This window comes from Bactrocera latifrons, unplaced genomic scaffold (genome assembly GCF_001853355.1).
Source record: "Bactrocera latifrons isolate USDA-ARS-PBARC rearing strain unplaced genomic scaffold, ASM185335v1 scaffold_5, whole genome shotgun sequence".
In the NCBI taxonomy this organism is placed as follows: domain Eukaryota; kingdom Metazoa; phylum Arthropoda; class Insecta; order Diptera; family Tephritidae; genus Bactrocera; species Bactrocera latifrons.
This window is the reverse complement of record NW_017537156.1, coordinates 472,607-489,887: the sequence shown is the minus strand read 5'-3', so window position 1 is coordinate 489,887 and position 17,281 is coordinate 472,607. Positions and strand designations below refer to the sequence as shown.

The 17,281-nt window shown below is 37.4% G+C and overlaps 3 protein-coding genes across 4 annotated transcripts in view; 1 reads left to right on the top strand and 2 right to left on the bottom strand.

Annotated features, from left to right (window-relative positions):
- LOC108973665 (G1/S-specific cyclin-D1) overlaps positions 1-10,620 on the bottom strand; it is a 105,315-nt gene extending 94,695 nt beyond the window's left edge. Inside the window, exon 1 of the mRNA XM_018941067.1 lies at positions 10,000-10,620. Coding sequence (XP_018796612.1) covers positions 10,000-10,620 — 621 coding nt within the window. The remainder of the gene's footprint in view (positions 1-9,999) is intronic.
- A 1,367-nt stretch (positions 10,621-11,987) lies between these two features.
- LOC108973760 (uncharacterized Golgi apparatus membrane protein-like protein CG5021) lies at positions 11,988-13,179 on the top strand. Of its 2 annotated transcripts, none has more exons than XM_018941238.1 (3): positions 11,988-12,192; positions 12,321-12,403; positions 12,461-13,179. In XM_018941238.1, exons 1-3 carry the CDS (start codon positions 12,178-12,180, stop codon positions 13,002-13,004), a joined length of 642 nt encoding a protein of 213 aa, XP_018796783.1. In that variant the 5' UTR covers positions 11,988-12,177; the 3' UTR covers positions 13,005-13,179. The 2 variants fall into 2 exon arrangements, with proteins under 2 accessions (XP_018796783.1, XP_018796782.1); XM_018941237.1 differs by having other exon boundaries at positions 11,988-12,201.
- On the bottom strand, positions 13,175-17,050 carry LOC108973759 (TATA element modulatory factor). The gene is made up of 7 exons (XM_018941236.1): positions 16,258-17,050; positions 15,349-16,200; positions 14,609-15,286; positions 14,339-14,531; positions 13,954-14,275; positions 13,662-13,889; positions 13,175-13,592 (listed from the first exon to the last, which is right to left on the bottom strand). The coding sequence occupies exons 1-7, from the start codon at positions 17,048-17,050 to the stop codon at positions 13,392-13,394; spliced, it is 3,267 nt and encodes a 1,088-aa protein (XP_018796781.1). The 3' UTR covers positions 13,175-13,391.
- Between the last annotated feature and the right edge of the window lie 231 nt (positions 17,051-17,281).

Below are 17,281 nucleotides of genomic sequence, written 5' to 3'. Positions count from 1 at the left end.
AAAATAAAATAAAATTGAAATTAATTTAGAAACTTAAATTTTTTTTTTGTCTGACCACAACTTTGAAAATTCAGCATAGCATTAGAAGAATACTTTTGTCTCTGTTCTGGTCGAAAGCTTACCAATACGCACACAACTAGCATTACTTTTTACTACCAAAACTTACAATCAACAAAATAAAGCAAAATAATAAACGAAGAGAAAGTGAAAGGTGGAAAATTGCCAATAATTTCGGGCATTGCATCCATTTAGGCGTTCAAAGGCGCTTATTTTATAGTAATAGCAGTAAGCGACATGTTTTGGTGTTATGAACTTCTATAATCGGCCAATCTGAGCAATTTGTTGGGATACCAAGATTTCGTGCAGATTTATTCTCAAATAAAAATGTTTTCCATGCAAACATTTAGATTTTATCAGTTTTTATGGCAGCTATACGCTATACTGGTTCGCGCAGAGTAGAGTCGATTTAGGTCCTCTGTCTGTACATACGCGCACCAGTCCTTAAAAAAAAATATATATATGTACATATACATATGTATATATTATGTATATTATAAAATGTCCTTCGTTTCCGTCTGGTTGTTTCTGTCACGACTTACTAACTCCTGTTCAGGGTATAAAAATGTAGTTCATGGCACGAAATTAAGTAATTAAATCATTAGCAGCGCTCAATAACTATTTTCTGTATTATTAGCTGAAAATTTTAAGAATGTCCGGCCTTACGGCACTATAAAAACAGGAAAAACAAATATTATATAAACGGATGCAAATTATTGTAAAAACTGAAATTAATTAATATTGCCGCTAATATACGTGCTGATAACGGCGCCTACAGTTAAGAGAGCATTATTGCAAGCTAATGAAATGTGAATTTCTAGAAGTCAAGGTCACAACCAGACTCTAAATGAAGAATTGCTGTGAGACGTTTGAATTTTTGCAAATATAAGACAATTTATGAAAAATTACCAGATTTCCAGAATTGAATTTAAAAGCAAAAACAAACTTATGTCGGCATTTAAAGTAGTATTGCCCATTTTCATTGCAATATTCTACTATTGGCATTATGTACACAACAAAAGAAGACGTAGCAGAAGAAATTTCAAAGAAATACCGCTAGTCGGAAGCAGTAATACAAGCGAAAACGAAGAAGAGCGAAAAGCTCCGTTCCCACGACGGTCGGACCCGGACCCGGATTTTTACCATCCAAGAACTACCAAATCGGAGGAATACTACCGCTACAGCAGCAACAACAACAAGATCGAAGAATTCTGAGTAACGGCTTTGACAATAAAGGAATTGACCCAGATTCTAACCGACCAAGGGCCGTCATTTCGATAGAACCCTGTCTGGGTCGTTAAGTAACATAACCAGAGCGATAGCGAAAAGCAATAACAACAACTATAAAAACAATAGCGAAAATTCACAAGCTAAGCACCGAATGTCAGTTGAGTGTCGAATTTTTGGGGGCCAAGTTCATTGTCTTTCTGCCGACTGGCACTTATCAGTACATACATACATAAAAACGATCGGCCCGCATAACCCAGTTCACAGCCGGCACCACGCACGCCACGCCACTCCACTCCACTTCACCCACCCACAATCAGACAAGTCCGTCGTGAGCGTGTACTTCCAGCAGCGTGACAGTGAATTCGTAATGCCAACACAAATGGCTCTTAATAAGAATGACTTCAGCATTTTTTTGTTTTGCTTTTGCTGTAGTATCGTTCTGACCGTAATGAAATTTGCCAATTTAGTGCATTTCATAAAATACGAGCCATAATAATCACAATACTAATAATATCCACAATATTTTAGGGAACAACAACAGGTAACGTATAAAACTGCCAAATATACAAAGTGTTAGCTGCCGTTGGCTAGCGAGCTGGCTGCTGATTGTGTCTAATATTGTATTACAACACCAACAACATGTTCTGTCTACACGTTTTTATTTTGTTTGTGTCTCTGAGCTGACTACAATCATTTGCTGTTGACTTACTCAATACACACGCACACATACCCACACATGTACAGGTACATAAGTATGTATTTCGGCAATTGCGCATCGAAATAATTATTGCAAAGAATTTCAGTTTTCATAGTCTTCTTATATTTAAATATTGACTGAAACTGAAAATGAAACCAAAGCCAAGCTTAACACAAAGAACGATATTGGCGAAAGAGCAAAACGAACTTTTTCAAGGTCTCGGAAGAGTCACATTGTAAGTAAATCAAAGAAAGAAAAATAAAAAGACACTGAAACAAGAAAAACAGTTAACTTCGGTTGCACCGTAGCTATAATACACCGCACAAGTGCATTTGGGGTATAAAAAGGAATTATTTTTCAGCGTTCAGTTTGTATGGCAGCTACATATACGCTATAGTGGTACAATCTGAACAATATGTGCGGAGATTGCAGCATAATCTTGGACAATGAACTGCGCCGAATTTCGTGAGGACAGCTTATCAAATAAAAAAATTTCCATAAAAAAATTTGCTTTTGATCGGTAGGTTTGTATGGTAGCTATATGTTGTAGTGGTTCGATCTGAACGGTTTCTTCGGAGATTGAGTTACTGTCTAAGACAATAGTCCATGAAAAATTTCGTGCAGATAACTTGTCAAATAAAAAAGTTTGCACACAAAAACTTGATTTTGATCATTCAGTTTGTATGGCAGCTATATGCTGTAGTGCTCTGATAACGGCGATTCCGACAAATGAAAAGCTTCTTGAGGAGAAAAGCAGGTGAGCAAAATTTCAGCTCGATATCTCAAAAACTGAGGGCCTAGTTAGCGCATATAGAGACTTCTTCCTTTTGCGTGTTAACCTGTTCAGGGTATAAAAAACAAAAATGACTTTTTATAAGTAAAAAATTTAAAGCAAAAAAAAATTGTACAAGTAAAATTAAATACAATTTATATTAAATAAAAATAATGTCGAAAAATGCTAGAAAACAAAAATCAACAACTGCTTTAAGCTAGCCAATGCCGACAAGTGACAAAATTAATGCAATATATGTAAGTATGCAAGTACATAATGGCAGATACTTATACATATGTATGGGCATAGAATTTGTTTTCATTAATTTTCCTCAGAAGAGAGTTAATGAACTCTTGCCACAAGCAGTTGTATAGGAAAAGGGTTAATTTATGCCAACACAAATGAGGATTGCTAAATTTCGCAACTGACGCTTGTTAGCAGTCTGAGTTGTATTTGCCGTAGCAAAGGATCGTTTTACAATTTTGTCATGCGCCGCGAGTACATGGCACATACATACATACCGACATTTACACAAACATACAAATGCATACATTTCTTTAACGGTTATGTATCTGCCAGCACACGGCCTTCTCATAAGAATAATTATGCTACCAAATGCTAGTAACTTTGCAAAATCCTCATACACACATATGTGTGTGTGTGCATGCATGTCCTTTTGTCAACAATTGCGAAACTGTACGCGCATTTAACGCAACAACGCTGAAGACCTCTGCGCAGACGCCACAATTCACTTCGAGAATACGCTGCGCCTCCTTTTTGCCCTTCGTTTCACAGCCGTCCGAGCAATGTAGCTTGTACCTCGTACCTTTGTGCTATTTACACGCTCTGAGTGGCTGTAGAGAAATTTTCGCTTCCTGTGCGCTCTTGCTCCTTGTCCTTCGCACTTATTTGTTCGCCTAGCGTTTTTTGTTAAGTTTCATGCGCACACATATTAATAATTGTAAATGTGTGTGTGTGTGTGTGTATGTTCATGCAGCCTTACATTCGTGGCCGTTCCCAAGGCAAATATCCTTTTGAAAATTCCTTTTCATTTCGTTTACTTTATTACTTCTCGGAAAGGCATACCCATAGCCAAATGACAACCAACAGCAGTGTTTACAACAAAAATGCATTCCTTAACAGCCGTTGAATGTCTAGCGCTTAAGTGTGTACTCAGTGGCAAAGCAAATGAGCGCTGTTGGAGATTTGAAGACTCTGCTGTGTGTTCTTTGATGTTCTACGGCGGCACTGCTGCCTTTCAGGTAGTTTTGATTTTGATTTGAGATTTTTGTGGAATTTTTAAAATTATTACACAATAAATATTATGCCGTTAGCTGCGCCCAAGTCACGAACGAAGCCCTAAATAAAAAAAAAAAATATTTTTTTTTCTAAAAAAAAAATATATATATATATATATATAAAAAGAAATATTTTTTTCTAAAAAAAAATATATACATATAGTATGTATATAAAATCTACTTAGTGCAATATATATATAAAATATATATATTTTAATAGAAAAATACCTGTACTTGTACTGAATGCTTCGCTTAAAAAAAATTTTTTTTTGGGTTTTTTTTTGAGTCATAACTCGCTTGTTGAATTGGCCGCATATTCCAGATATTGCGAAAGAGCCAAAAATAAAATTGTGCCTAACAAAGGGCAATGTAAATTGAATTTGCTAATTATTCGAAACGCTTACGGTATTGCCAAATATCGTAACACAATAACACCAACAACTTTCCAACTGAACTAATATTTTTCCTATTGGCATTCGAATACAGGTCTACGTATGTATGTATGTGGTTGTAATTCCTTAACAGGCAGCTGCAAAAGTTTCTTTATTTTCTTGTAAGTCAACGTTAACAAAACAGCAACAGCGCCTACCCTTCTTTCATACATCGGCGTCGGCATTTCGGGCACTCATCACAAACCAACCGAGTGGCAATGGTGAGCCCAACTGACTGACGACTCCTGCCCTCATGCATACGGCGCACACATGCACACACTATTAAATGAAGCACTGAAGCATAAGGCGGCGGCGCTGTAGCTGTTGCGCGCACACCTTGACGACAGCGAAGACGTCGCTCACGTTGACGCACAGACCAGGACGACAAAACGGGTGCCGTGAACAAAACGTGATCCTGGCAGTGAACGCATTACGGTGGTATTCCCAGCCAGGACCCCAACTTGCATGCTGCCGATGACGCAAGGGTACAGCTATTTGGCTAGAGTTTACCTTGATTGTAGGCCGTCGCTTATGCAGCAACATGTGCGCCCCTTCGAGTCGCTCAGCGTCTACAACTTGCATCTGTCGTTTTCTTTGGCACTTTGACTCTTAGCATTTCTCGCTTAACAGAGTGCAGCAGACGTGGTTGCAGCAGCGCCTTTTGTTTGTTGGTAGTGGTTTTTCATGAAGGTAACAAGAACAAAAAATACAGTCTCGAATCGCTTATTATTGTTTACGTTTGTACTTTGTTTATATCCGATATTTCGTGGCAATGCTCGCAGAGCAAAACAGCAGATGTTACACATTTTGCTGCAATCGTACTGTGTTGACGGCCCATGTGCAGTCGCATTTTCTGGTAGAAAACCGAGTTGCACGTATGCACGTGTGTATTCCAACCGGTCAACACGGTCATACCACCTGTCATGCACGAAGCACGTAAACACACAAATACATGTACGTACATAAGTATATATGCATAGTCGAGCGTTATATAGCAAGTATCATGCATATATCACTATATTGTATATTCTTTTAGCTTATCAGCACACACTTAACGGCAGTGCTAAGTGTTGTTCACGTGGAATATTTTGTAGTCTTCTCTATTTCTTAGGCAACACATACACTTATTTCGATAGTTTTTCCACTTTTTGGACATTTGCCATGTTCCGAAGCTTCTCTCCGCCGAAGTAGCTCCTGTTGATTGTTCGCATGATTGTCAAATATATGTATATAAATTTTTATATTGTTATTATTTTTTTTGTGTTAGTAATCAGAAGCAATTAACCTACATAATAATATGCGAGAAAGATTTGTCAGTATGGCAACCAAAAGTAAATGCTGCCAGTTAGCAGAAATGATATATAATCATATATTTCGAAAGTCGTATCAGTGCGTAAGAGAGAACAAACTCCGCCATATTCATTATTTTTATTCTTTTTTGGTTATGGTAATTCATATTTACTTACATTTATGCATGTACATACATAGTAGTTGATTAGATTACGACAAATAGTTGGTTGTAATTGTCGAGGATGCCAGCAGTTTTTGGCGGATATGTTATATAAAAATTATTACTTTTAAATATATATAGTTTTAAAGCTTACATATATGCAGTGGTGGCCTTATAATTAGAAACGGATTATGCTAGACAAAATCAAATCACTGTATTCTTTTTTTAAGACACTCACGCACTTATAAGTTCCGTTATTCGTAGTGTAGACTATGAAGGTTATTGTTGAATAAACACGTGACTATTTGCTGATTGGTTATTGAAGAAATTCAAATTATTTACCGGTTTGTGTTTCTTGACTGGTCATGTAATTAGAAGCGGGCAGTTCTTCTTTTGATTCTCGGATCTTTTGAACTTAATGATAAAGTGAGTATACTTCAATTAAACAACGTTCAATTAAAAACATTTTAATTATTATAATGGGCAAAAAAACCATGTACTCCCAAAATTAAAGAGTCAATTGTAAGGTGTTATCAAAAGAAACGTCAATGTCAACTATCGCATAAAGGTTTGCTTGCTCCAAAAACATGGTATTGGGAGCTATTCATTTGTATAAAAAAACAAAGAAATTTGAAACCCCTACCAGACGGACCAGACCTAGAAAAACTACTCCAGCAGAAGACAGAATAATTTGTAGGGCGAGCAAAAACAACTCTTCGCGTGAAATAAAGCTTGGACTATAAGAAGACGTTTACAGGAGTCGGGACCTCGTGAGTACATTGCGGAAAAACACCCCCTTGTATCAAAAAAAAAGAAAATGTAAATAATCCACAATACTGGAATAGAGTTCTCTGGAATGACGAATATAAGTTCAATTTATTCCAGTCCGACGGAAAATCGTATATACGACGTTCTCCCAACATGGCCTTGAACCCTAAGTACACTGTGAAAACAGTAAACCATGGTGGTGGATATTTTATGGTTTGGGGAGCCTTTTCCTCTTGTGATGTTGGCCTAATTGTGCATGTTCAAAGGATAATGACCCAACATCAATATAAAAACATTCTGGAGAATGTAATAGAACCATATTCCTTTGAGAATATGCCAATCCATTCCATTTTCCAGCACGATAATGACCCAAAACACAATTCAACGTTAGTGAAAAGCTGGCTTTCGGATAAAAATATTGATGTTTTGGATTGGCCTCCGCCAAGTACGGATCTCAACCCAATTGAAAATTTATGGGCAATTGTGAAACGAGATCTTAAGGACAAAAAACCGCGAAATAATTACGAATTGTATGAAATGGTTCAACAAAGTTATAATAGCATATCAGTGCCAACATGCCAACAATTAATCCAAAGTTTACCGAGAAGGCTTGACAATGTTGTTAAAAATAAGGGGTATTCAACAAAATACTAAAAAGAAATTTTTTCAATTTTATATGAATATTTTTATGTAGTTACTGTCATTTCTAATTATATGACCACACTGTTACTTTGTTGACTCCAATTTATAGTTTTAACGTGGCAATCTAAATTATTAAAATAAATTAAGAATACTATATGCAGCAAAGTCGTTTCTAATTATAAGACCACCATTGTACATCCATACATATGTATATATTTAGTAATTTATACATATGTATGTATGTATATATAACTGATGATCGTGACAAGCTGAGGGAGATTTAGCATGTCCGTCGATATATTTACATATATACGGGAAGGAGTCCCTCTACTTTCGAGATATCGATCTGAAATTTAGCACACATGTTTTTCTTCCCAAAAAGCTATTGATTTGGTGGAACCGCCGTTATAGAACTACTACAGCATATAGTAGCTGCCATACAATCTAATCGATCAAATTCAAGTCCAATGGATTTTTTTTTATTTAAAGAGTTATACATATTTACGAAATATAGCATGGATTATTGTCTGAGGTAACAGCACAATCTCCAAACAAATTGATTTCGTTGTACCACTATGGCATATACATATTTGCCACACAAACTAACCGATTAATACCCAACTATTTTACGGAAACTTTTTATTTGGCAAGGATTGTTTGCATTTAATTTTAAATGCATTTAAATTTAAAAGCTTATGACAGAATTATATAATATTATTTAATTTAAAAATTCCATATAAACACATACTTCATATGTATGTATGTATATACATATGTACATGCAGTAGCATTATTCATCGTTACCATTACATATGTATATACATACATACAAAAAATTGTTTTAATTTATAGTTTTTAAATAGTATATTTTAATATGCACAAACTACAGTCAGCAAATTAGAAAATCACTGAACAAATTTAATTTTTGAATTCTTACATACACACACACACCCAGGCGCTTGTTGTTGATAAGGCGCAGCATGTAATCTTCAAGGAATTCCACGTGAAATTTATATATTTACTTATGTGTTAATAATTTTATGAATGATACGGTGTCATACAACTTCAGAAACAGCCAAATCATGAAAATATTTTTATTAATAACTATTTGTATTGTGTAAGTGCTTGCAAATATGCATTTAAGTGCATATTAATAAGTAGGAACCTACGTAAGTAATAATTTAATGTCTGTTTTCTTTTTAGTACCACTTATAAGGTTAAGATCTGGCGCCAGCAAATTTTGTTGTTAGGTATAAAATAATTATTTTGCTTATCTGCCTTCATTATAAATAATTCGTAATCAACCGGTTGATATGCAATTGAATTGCCCATTGCAAATAATCATCACATGAAAATCCAACCCGAAGTGCAAGGTTTGCCAAAGTCTAACCGCAATGAACGTTTACGCTGTGCAAACCATTCCCGGAAAGTTGTTAAATAAAGACATGTATATAAGAATACTATCGTAGTGTGTCATGGAACGGACTTAGCACGATTTCAAAATTTTCACATACATACACTACACTACACGTATGTATATACATATAGTATATAGATAAATATGTGTAGTATGTACACAGATTTCTTTTCATTAATTCACTATAGTATTTAATGTTTGTACTTTAAAATATTGTAGCTGCTTCATACACTTTTTGACAGCTACTCATAGCAATCCCTCAACTAGTAAGCTACATACTTTGTACTTATATACATACATATGTATGTACTTATTATTGTACATAAATAGTCATTTCAGTTCAAGTTTATGCACTAATGACCCCAAAGCCTTTATAAATATATATTAAATGTATATATATTTGTATAAATACCCGTTTGTATGTATCCTAAAATCCAGATTAGCCAAAACTACTCGATTAGTTTGGCAGTAAAACTGAAAGCCGTGAATCTAGTAACTTAATAATCTCACGCCTGTGGCATTCAAGCTGCACGGTTAATGAATAAGAGGCAGTCTTTAAAACGTAGCCCAACCAACTCTGTATTTAACACTAAAACGTACTTAAGTGATCAAATGATGAATGAATAACTCTTAATTTGTGTATATACACATGTGCAAGTAACATATAAACTTCACGTACATACATACTTAACAGTAATCATCCAGGCGTTCTCACATTTCGTCTCTTATACTAAGAGATAGGAGCTCGAAGCGTGGGTGACGACACGAAAAATTAGGCTAAGTCAATCACTATTGGTTTGTCATTTGAAGTGTAATAAAGCTAATTTTTCTAAGTACAACTCAACTTCGTTTTAATCTTTCTTGCAAATAGTTATTTAAATTTAAGCCATAGGCACAGATTTCCCGTGGCTTAAACTGGCGTTCAACATTTTTTGCTTATCACCAATTGTTCCACATATATACATAGATACGTATGTATATACACAAAAAAGTATATACTACATTAGTTTTTAAGTATACATAAGAGAAAGAAAAACAACAACAAAAAATCTGTCAGTTAAATATTTTGTGGTATACTTTTTGTGATATAGTAAAATCGAACCCAAATGTTAACCACTCTATACAAATAAACATCTGTATTCTTGGCTTATGCCTTATTTGCAATAAAGAACACAGCGTAAATTGAGCATATATTCAGATTATTAATTTTAGCATGCTAAATTTAATAAGAACTTACTTCCATCATCCATTCTGCAACTATTTTGCGCATAGGCGGTGTGATGTCTTTCTGCACTGTCTTAAAATATGTGCAAACCGGTTGTGGTAGCTTTTCTTCTGCTTTTAGGGCATTCTCCAAGCAGCGATCGGTTAAAAATATCGGATCCACGGTAGCGTTATTGACGAAACCTAAATCACGACTAGGCACCGACTTCAGATATACAGCATCGTAATATTCGTGTTGCTTTGTCTCTTGCTGTTGTTCATATTGATGGTGCTTTTGCGTATCTTCCTCCCGATGATATTGACGATTATGAAGCATTTGTGGTTGGTTTGCATGCGAACTGTTGCTTGTAGCTGAATTGTAACCGGATGATGGTGAACTTGAACCCGGTGATAATAAAGACGAGCTGGAACTGGAATAAGGTGAAGGTGCTCCTGGCATTATTTTTGTTTGTGGCTCCTTTAATGGACATTCCTTTGTTGGTTGTTCAGTTACTGTTGCTGGTGGCGGTGGTTGCGGTAGCAGGTGTGGCTGTAGCTGTGATTCGGTATAAGTATGTGCTCGCATTTGCGTTGGCACATACGATACGTCACAGTCATAATCATTCCTTAAATTTTCAGTGCACAACAGGTCCATATTGCTACAACAACCGAAAACTATGAATTAAAATATTTGTAGATTCTAGCAAACAGTCTTTCGTCACCTCCGAGCACTGGTATATAATTTTTATCAAAACACTTTGCTAATTCATTACTCAGACACTCAAAATTGTATTTACAAACACTTTACGACTTCACAATGCCAACTCTTTTGCCTTATCACAATATTTTTTCTTTTGCCGTCGATCCTGGCTATTAATTAAGGTTCGGCTAATTTTTTTAAGCAACGTTGCAAAATTTCACAAATTTATATTATATACTTTGTTGTTGCTTTATACTTTCTATATTTCTCAATATATTTATGTATACGATTTATATATCACGCTCCGCTATTTTCGGCACACTTTTTTGAAAATTATTTTCTAGACTAAACTCCACCCAAAATTTCAACTTGCTGTGTGTCGGCGAATTTCAAAATGAATGAGTTACAATATTTTCTTTATTTATTTACACAATTTAATTGCAGCGATCGTTATCAGTTGTGATTTCAAAGTGTTCTCAGCTTATTGCTACACGATTATCACACTGTTTTTTACTTAGCACACCACGAATCACACTTTTTCAAATCAATCAAATCAACCGGTGCACATGACAAGCAAACTGTCACTGTGAGAATAGAATGTGAGCGACTTTGCCATATGCGCACCATATGCGCAACCGCATTATTTTTGACGGGGTTGCATTTGCTGCATGCGTGAATACTGCTGGGAGATTTGTGCTGTGTGGATTGTATGCTGAAAACGATTCAATGGTGCAAATTAAATTTGATTCGTAAAGAATATGTTTGATTATAAACTTAACACATTAAAAAGTAAAATATCTGCATAATTCTTATTCAAATAATAAGCTGCGCAAAATTAATTTTGATATGATGTAGAAACTAACACAGTACTACACGAAGCAACCCTGTTTAAATACTACATTACTGTAGCAACATATGGCTTATGATTAACATGTTGCTAGCGCATTGCTTCACACATGCTTTAATTTAAAATTTAAAAATCAGATGTTGTTAATTACAAACAACAAACAATACTACAAACATCATATTCGGCAACCGCTGAATGCTAGTATAAATCGGTATTTTTTATATTCAACACCAATTCCATAACCTAATATCTCAAGTTCATGAAATTTATATATGTATAGTATTATAAAATCATTCAGTAAGATATGTGTAATAAATAATTTGAGTTCTGTTTCTGATTTTCCCTTAATTTTTTTCTAGTGTACATGTGTATATAATCAGATGTTGCTGAAACATTTTAGCTGAAACAACAACCTTTATAAACACCTGCTTTCTTTCTTTCGCTTTCATCACTTTTATGACAATTCGCCTGACATTCGGCGCTTGTTTACAAGAATAATCACGATGACAGCTCATTAAAGATTTTCTGTTCATAGCCAAGAATTAAACGTAAGCACGGAAGTGTAAATAATAAACTGATTAGTCTGCCAACCCATAAGAAGCTTTAGCAAACAACGTAACAAATACATTCCAATAAGACAGCAAACAGCGATAGAGTAATAAAACATGGCTTCGGCTACGGTAAGAAATGTAGGTTTGCATGCTTCCTTCCCACTAACGACAGGATTGGTTTTGACTAACTAACCTGTTCCAAAACAAATACAATGCTATTAACACTATCATTATGTTCTGCATGCTGAAATATGTAGGTGCCATTACTGGAAGATGACACTATTCCTTTCGGTGAGGAAGATGAAATGCGCGATCCGAGTGCAGCCGCTAAAAGATATGCGTATGTATGGAATAGTAATTAAACGATCGCTACTATACCTGACCTAATATTCTATAGGCATCCCTACGTGACATTTTTCCACCTGTTCTTCCGCGGCGCCGCAGTGGTTGTATACATGTTCTGTGGCTGGTTCAGTGACTCCTTCATAACAAGTTTCGTTTTCGTTGTGCTATTTCTATCGGCCGACTTTTGGACTGTAAAAAATATTACTGGTCGTTTGTTGGTGGGACTACGTTGGTGGAACTACGTCGATGACGAAGGTGTATCACACTGGGTGTTCGAATCCAAACAGGGTCGTGTAAATAATAATGAAGCGCGCGTATTCTGGCTGGGTCTAATACTCTTCCCCGCTTGTTGGGGCCTATTCTTCGTGGTAGCACTTTTTGGCTTAAAGTTCAAATGGCTTTTGCTAGTCATGATTGCACTGGCACTCAACGGCGCTAATTTATTCGGTTATGTTAAGTGTAATTTCGGTGCAAATAAGGATCTCAACACGGCGGCAACGGATTTCGTCAAAACGCAACTATTTAAAAACGCCGTCGATATTATGACAAAACCAAGTACACAACCACCCACTGCGCGACCAACTAACGTGGTTTAGTTTGCACCAGGCACAAGCTGCTTGTTTTCACTATGCTTAATATATAAATTGTGTATACTTAATATTAGTTAGTTTACTTTTTGTTGTTTTATACACGTATTACATATTTCAAATTTTATTTTCAACATAAACAGCGAAGTAAATTGCAATAACGTGCAAAATAGTTGTTATTTAATTTGTTTAAATTACTTTATTAAATCATACCTTTCTGTACTTTGTAGCTCCAATATGCCAGCCAGCAACAATTCGATTAAAATTTATAATATTATAACATAACTACATACAATACCATAATTACAATTAAAAACTACAGTGGATTTAGATAACAAATAGAGTGAATATATGACTCAGCCGATGACAGAGTCCAAATTGACACTTTTATAAATATCATGTGGTAGGCCGTGAGGGTTGGGCCAACAGCTCATCGATCTGCGCCTTATATGCCTCGCGCGCCTCCTTCAGATCCAATTCTAATTCTTCGGTGCGTTCAACTTTCTCACCGTACATTTGCAGTAGCGCGTCATAGTTGCGCTGGAGCTCCTCGTAATTCTGATCCAGCTTTTCGTAGGAGAGAAGCTTTTCCTTAGCCTTCGGAAAAACAAGAAGAAACAATAATGTTTAATTGTGATATTTCGTTTTATGTACATGATTACATACAGCCTCCAATTCGGTAGTCAGCATTGCAATTTCCTCCGCCAAGACGCTGCGCCCCTCCTGCAAACGCGCCAACTCCCACTGAATGTGCACCAGTTCACCGTCGCGCTGCTTCAACATCGATTGTAAGTGCTCCAACGTTGACGTATTATGCCCCAGAAAGCTCATATTAATACCGTAGCCCAGGTTGCCCATTTGACGACCCGAATTCGAAATGCAATCTATATCTTCCTGCAAAGCGTTACAATAAAATAGCGTTTTTTATCGTTTCCCATTGGAGAGCATTTGCACTTACCGCCTGCCAATCGATGCTGCCACCCTCCATTGTTTCCTCTTGCGAATTGCGCTCAAAACTCATGGCCGGCGACTGTGAACGTTGCGTCTGCTCCAGCGAGTGCTGACGTGCCAGCTCATGCGGTGCCAATGTAGCTGCGGAAAGCGGCACAATCCGCTTCGCCTCCGGGCCTATTTGTGGCAGTTCACCAACGCCAACGAAGCTTGGTAATTTTTCCTCGGCCTTCGCACGCAATTTATCTTCTAATACTTTATTCTCACGCTCCAACGCTTCCACTTTGGACGTGCACTGTTCAATTTGTTTGGTAAGTTCCGCTTGTTGGCTAAAAAATCGTACACACCGTTGCGATAATATGAATTGTTAGTGTGCTAACGCAAATATTTACCTTTTCAGGCTGCTCTCTTTCATGCTGTACTCAAGCTGCGCCTGTTGCAAGCCCATTTTGGCCTTTTCCTCCTGCAGCAACGCGTGCGAAAGCGTGTCTTCTAGTTCTGTGCATTGTTTTTGCAGCAATTCGACACGTTCCTCATATTTGAACTCTACATTTTCCAATGATTTCAACTTACTCTGCGCAGCAGCTACACAAAGAAAACGTAAAAATAAACAGTTCGAGTTCAAAAGTTCCAGTTTCTAGTTAAAATACTACTCTGCCTACCTAATTTATCCAAGAGCAACTTTTCTTCCTGATTCCAATTGGCGGTGCGCTGTGTGAGCGTATTCTGTAGTGATTCCAGTTGTCGCATTAGCGGCACCGTAGTCAGGCTGGCCTCCTGTGCGGCAGCTTCCGCGCGCATTTCAGTCGCTTCTAATCTACGCATCAGTTCTCTGTTCTCCTCGCGTAACTGTTGTTCCCGCTTTGTTGTTGTCTGCTCGGTGCCACGTAGTTTTTCACGCAGTTCACTCAACTGATTCCGGATTTCCAGGTTTTCTGCTTTTAGTGACTCACGTTCCTTCTTTGCCGCGATCGCTTCTTCGGCGGTGCGCGTGAGATCGGTATGTTGGCGTGTACGTTGTTGTAGTTCCAACTTGGCCGCCTCGAAACTCGCCTGCAACGTGGACAACTTCGACTGCAAGTCTTCCAGTTTACTTCGTTGCTGCGAGTTTTCATCCTCCAGTCTTCTTTTTTCGGATGACATTTTGTGCACAGCCTCGATTTGTGACCGCTCCACCTCTTCCTTGGCGTTCAATGTCCTTTTCATCCTCTCCAGCTCATCACTTAAGCTGGCGATTTCCTCTTTATTCTTTTTCAGCGTGACGTCGCTAGTTTTTTCCTTAGCACGCAACTTTTTGATGATATTGGATTGCTGCAGAATCTCCTTCGACAATTTTTCACCTAAAAACGCACACAAATTTGTTATAAATATCCACTTGTAAGCTATGTTATGTAGCAAATACCTTCCGAACGCAATTCCTCAATCATTATGTTGCTCTCGGTCAAACGCTCTCTGGGTATTTTCAACTGTAGCTCATCTTTCAGGTCCTTGATTTGTATGCGCAAGGCATCCCTTTCGCGTATGCTGGCTTGAAATTTCTTTTCCAAGGCTGACAGTCGTTGTGTGTAGCCTTCTGTGGTGTCGGTGCTGCCACTGGTTTTGAAAGTCTCCAGCGTGCTTTCCATTTCGGCGTTGCGTTCCTGCAACTCTAAATTTTGACGCTCCAATTGTAGTAGTCGCAATTCACGCGCCTCTAAAGTATCACTCAGTTCACTTATGCGTTGCATAAGCCGATCCAACTCAGACTGTGAGTCTTCGGAAAGTATCGATATTTCGGAAGGACCACGAAAGTGTCCTTTTTTCGAGCATGTCATGCTGGTTGATTGCCCTACACCCTGGCTACTCATAAGTTTTTTCCACTTTAATGGACTGATCCGCGTCATGCTATTTGTACTGGAGGAATCACCATTACCATTGGGGTTAGATATAATTTCTATATCTGAGGATGTTGTTGTTTCCATTTCATCGTTAGAATTGTGTGGCGATGAATTGGTTTTGGAATTCATTACATCATTCTGGTCGTCCGATGCTGGTGAAACTGCTTGCGCCTTTTCAAAGTATGGACTAACGGCACAACTCGCCTGCATTTGCACATCCTCGAAACTTTGCGTAGAATCCGAATCAGCATGATGTGACTCGCTGCGTGTGTCTTCTAAGGAGATGATCATCTTTTGGCTCGGTGAGCAGCTGCTTGCAGATACTCCTTGCTCAATTGTGTTTGGGTAATGTGTTGTAGTGGGGACAATGTGACTTTCTGGAATTTGAGTAAGAAAACTGTAGCTAATGGCATAATATCAACTTAAAAATGTACCTGTGGTTTCTGCAGTGTCTTGTAGATCGCCCACAACTGTTTTATATGAAATTGAATCTTCCTCAATGTCGTATTCATCCTTTTCGGAGATAATTACAATGCTGTCTGGCAGTGAGCCACTTACCGAAATACACAATTCTTTATTAATCGCCTCATTTTCCAACGTTGCTGTACCACTAATAGTTTCCACAGATGATGACGCTTCATTACTTGCACTACTTTTTGGTTCAGAAACTGGTGATTGCAAGTCGGAGCTACTCGATACAGGCGGTGAAAGCAATTCTACCGAATCTGACGTAGTTGTTGAAGTAATTGATGCTCGCTGTGTGGACGGGTTATTACTACCTGCCAGATCCGTCATAGAAGTTGTATCATTCATTACAGCAGCGGCTGGCAACATACCCACGCTACCTGCTTTAGTACGCGGTGGCGCTGTAATAGTTTCTTGCGCATTTGGATTTTCAAAGAAAGAACCTGTGAAAGAACCCCAAGTAGAGGAGACCAATGGCGCTGTCGGTGTGGTAGGTGCTGAAACCGTGGTACTCTTTATTGCACTGTTTGGTGTGGCAACTACATTTTGACTGTCGCTTCTTTCGCGATTTGCTCCGCCTGGTAACTTTTGCTTTCGCACCGATCCACCTGCTAACGACGTAGGCAAAACCGTTTGTACTTGGGAAATTTTTTCACCACCCACATTGTCGTCTTGTATATCGAGCGCTTTGTCTATGGACGCCACGGCTTCTTTGAGTGCACTTTTCGCCCAATTTAAACCCTTCGCTTCAAACCAGCTCATTATTTTCTACAAAAATTCACCATTAAATTTTTTGCACTGCTTTTATTTACATTTAATTATTCTTTTTGCCAGCTGTTTGCTAAATAATGACAGAGTTGCATTTGGAATGCGCTGCTTAGGGTTGTTCAACAAAACCCTCTCGTGGAGGAACTGAATTCTACAACAGAAAAATATTTACTTAATAAAACATATAATTTAATAAAAAAAAAATTTAACAAAGTTTAAGTAAAT

Bases quoted from the DNA above. Each gene is read 5' to 3' on its own strand.
- LOC108973760 (XM_018941237.1), top strand. From the start codon at position 12,178: ATGGCTTCGGCTACGGTAAGAAAT. The intron at 12,202-12,320 runs GTAGGTTTGCAT...TGAAATATGTAG, and splicing joins CTTCGGCTACGGTAAGAAAT to GTGCCATTACTGGAAGATGA. The intron at 12,404-12,460 runs GTATGTATGGAA...AATATTCTATAG, and splicing joins GCAGCCGCTAAAAGATATGC to GCATCCCTACGTGACATTTT.
- LOC108973759 (XM_018941236.1), bottom strand. From the start codon at position 17,050: ATGAGCTGGTTTGAAGCGAAGGGTTTAAATTGGGCGAAAAGTGCACTC. The intron at 15,287-15,348 runs GTATTTGCTACA...GTGCGTTTTTAG, and splicing joins TGAGGAATTGCGTTCGGAAG to GTGAAAAATTGTCGAAGGAG. The intron at 13,890-13,953 runs GTAAGTGCAAAT...AACGCTTTGCAG, and splicing joins GCAGCATCGATTGGCAGGCG to GAAGATATAGATTGCATTTC.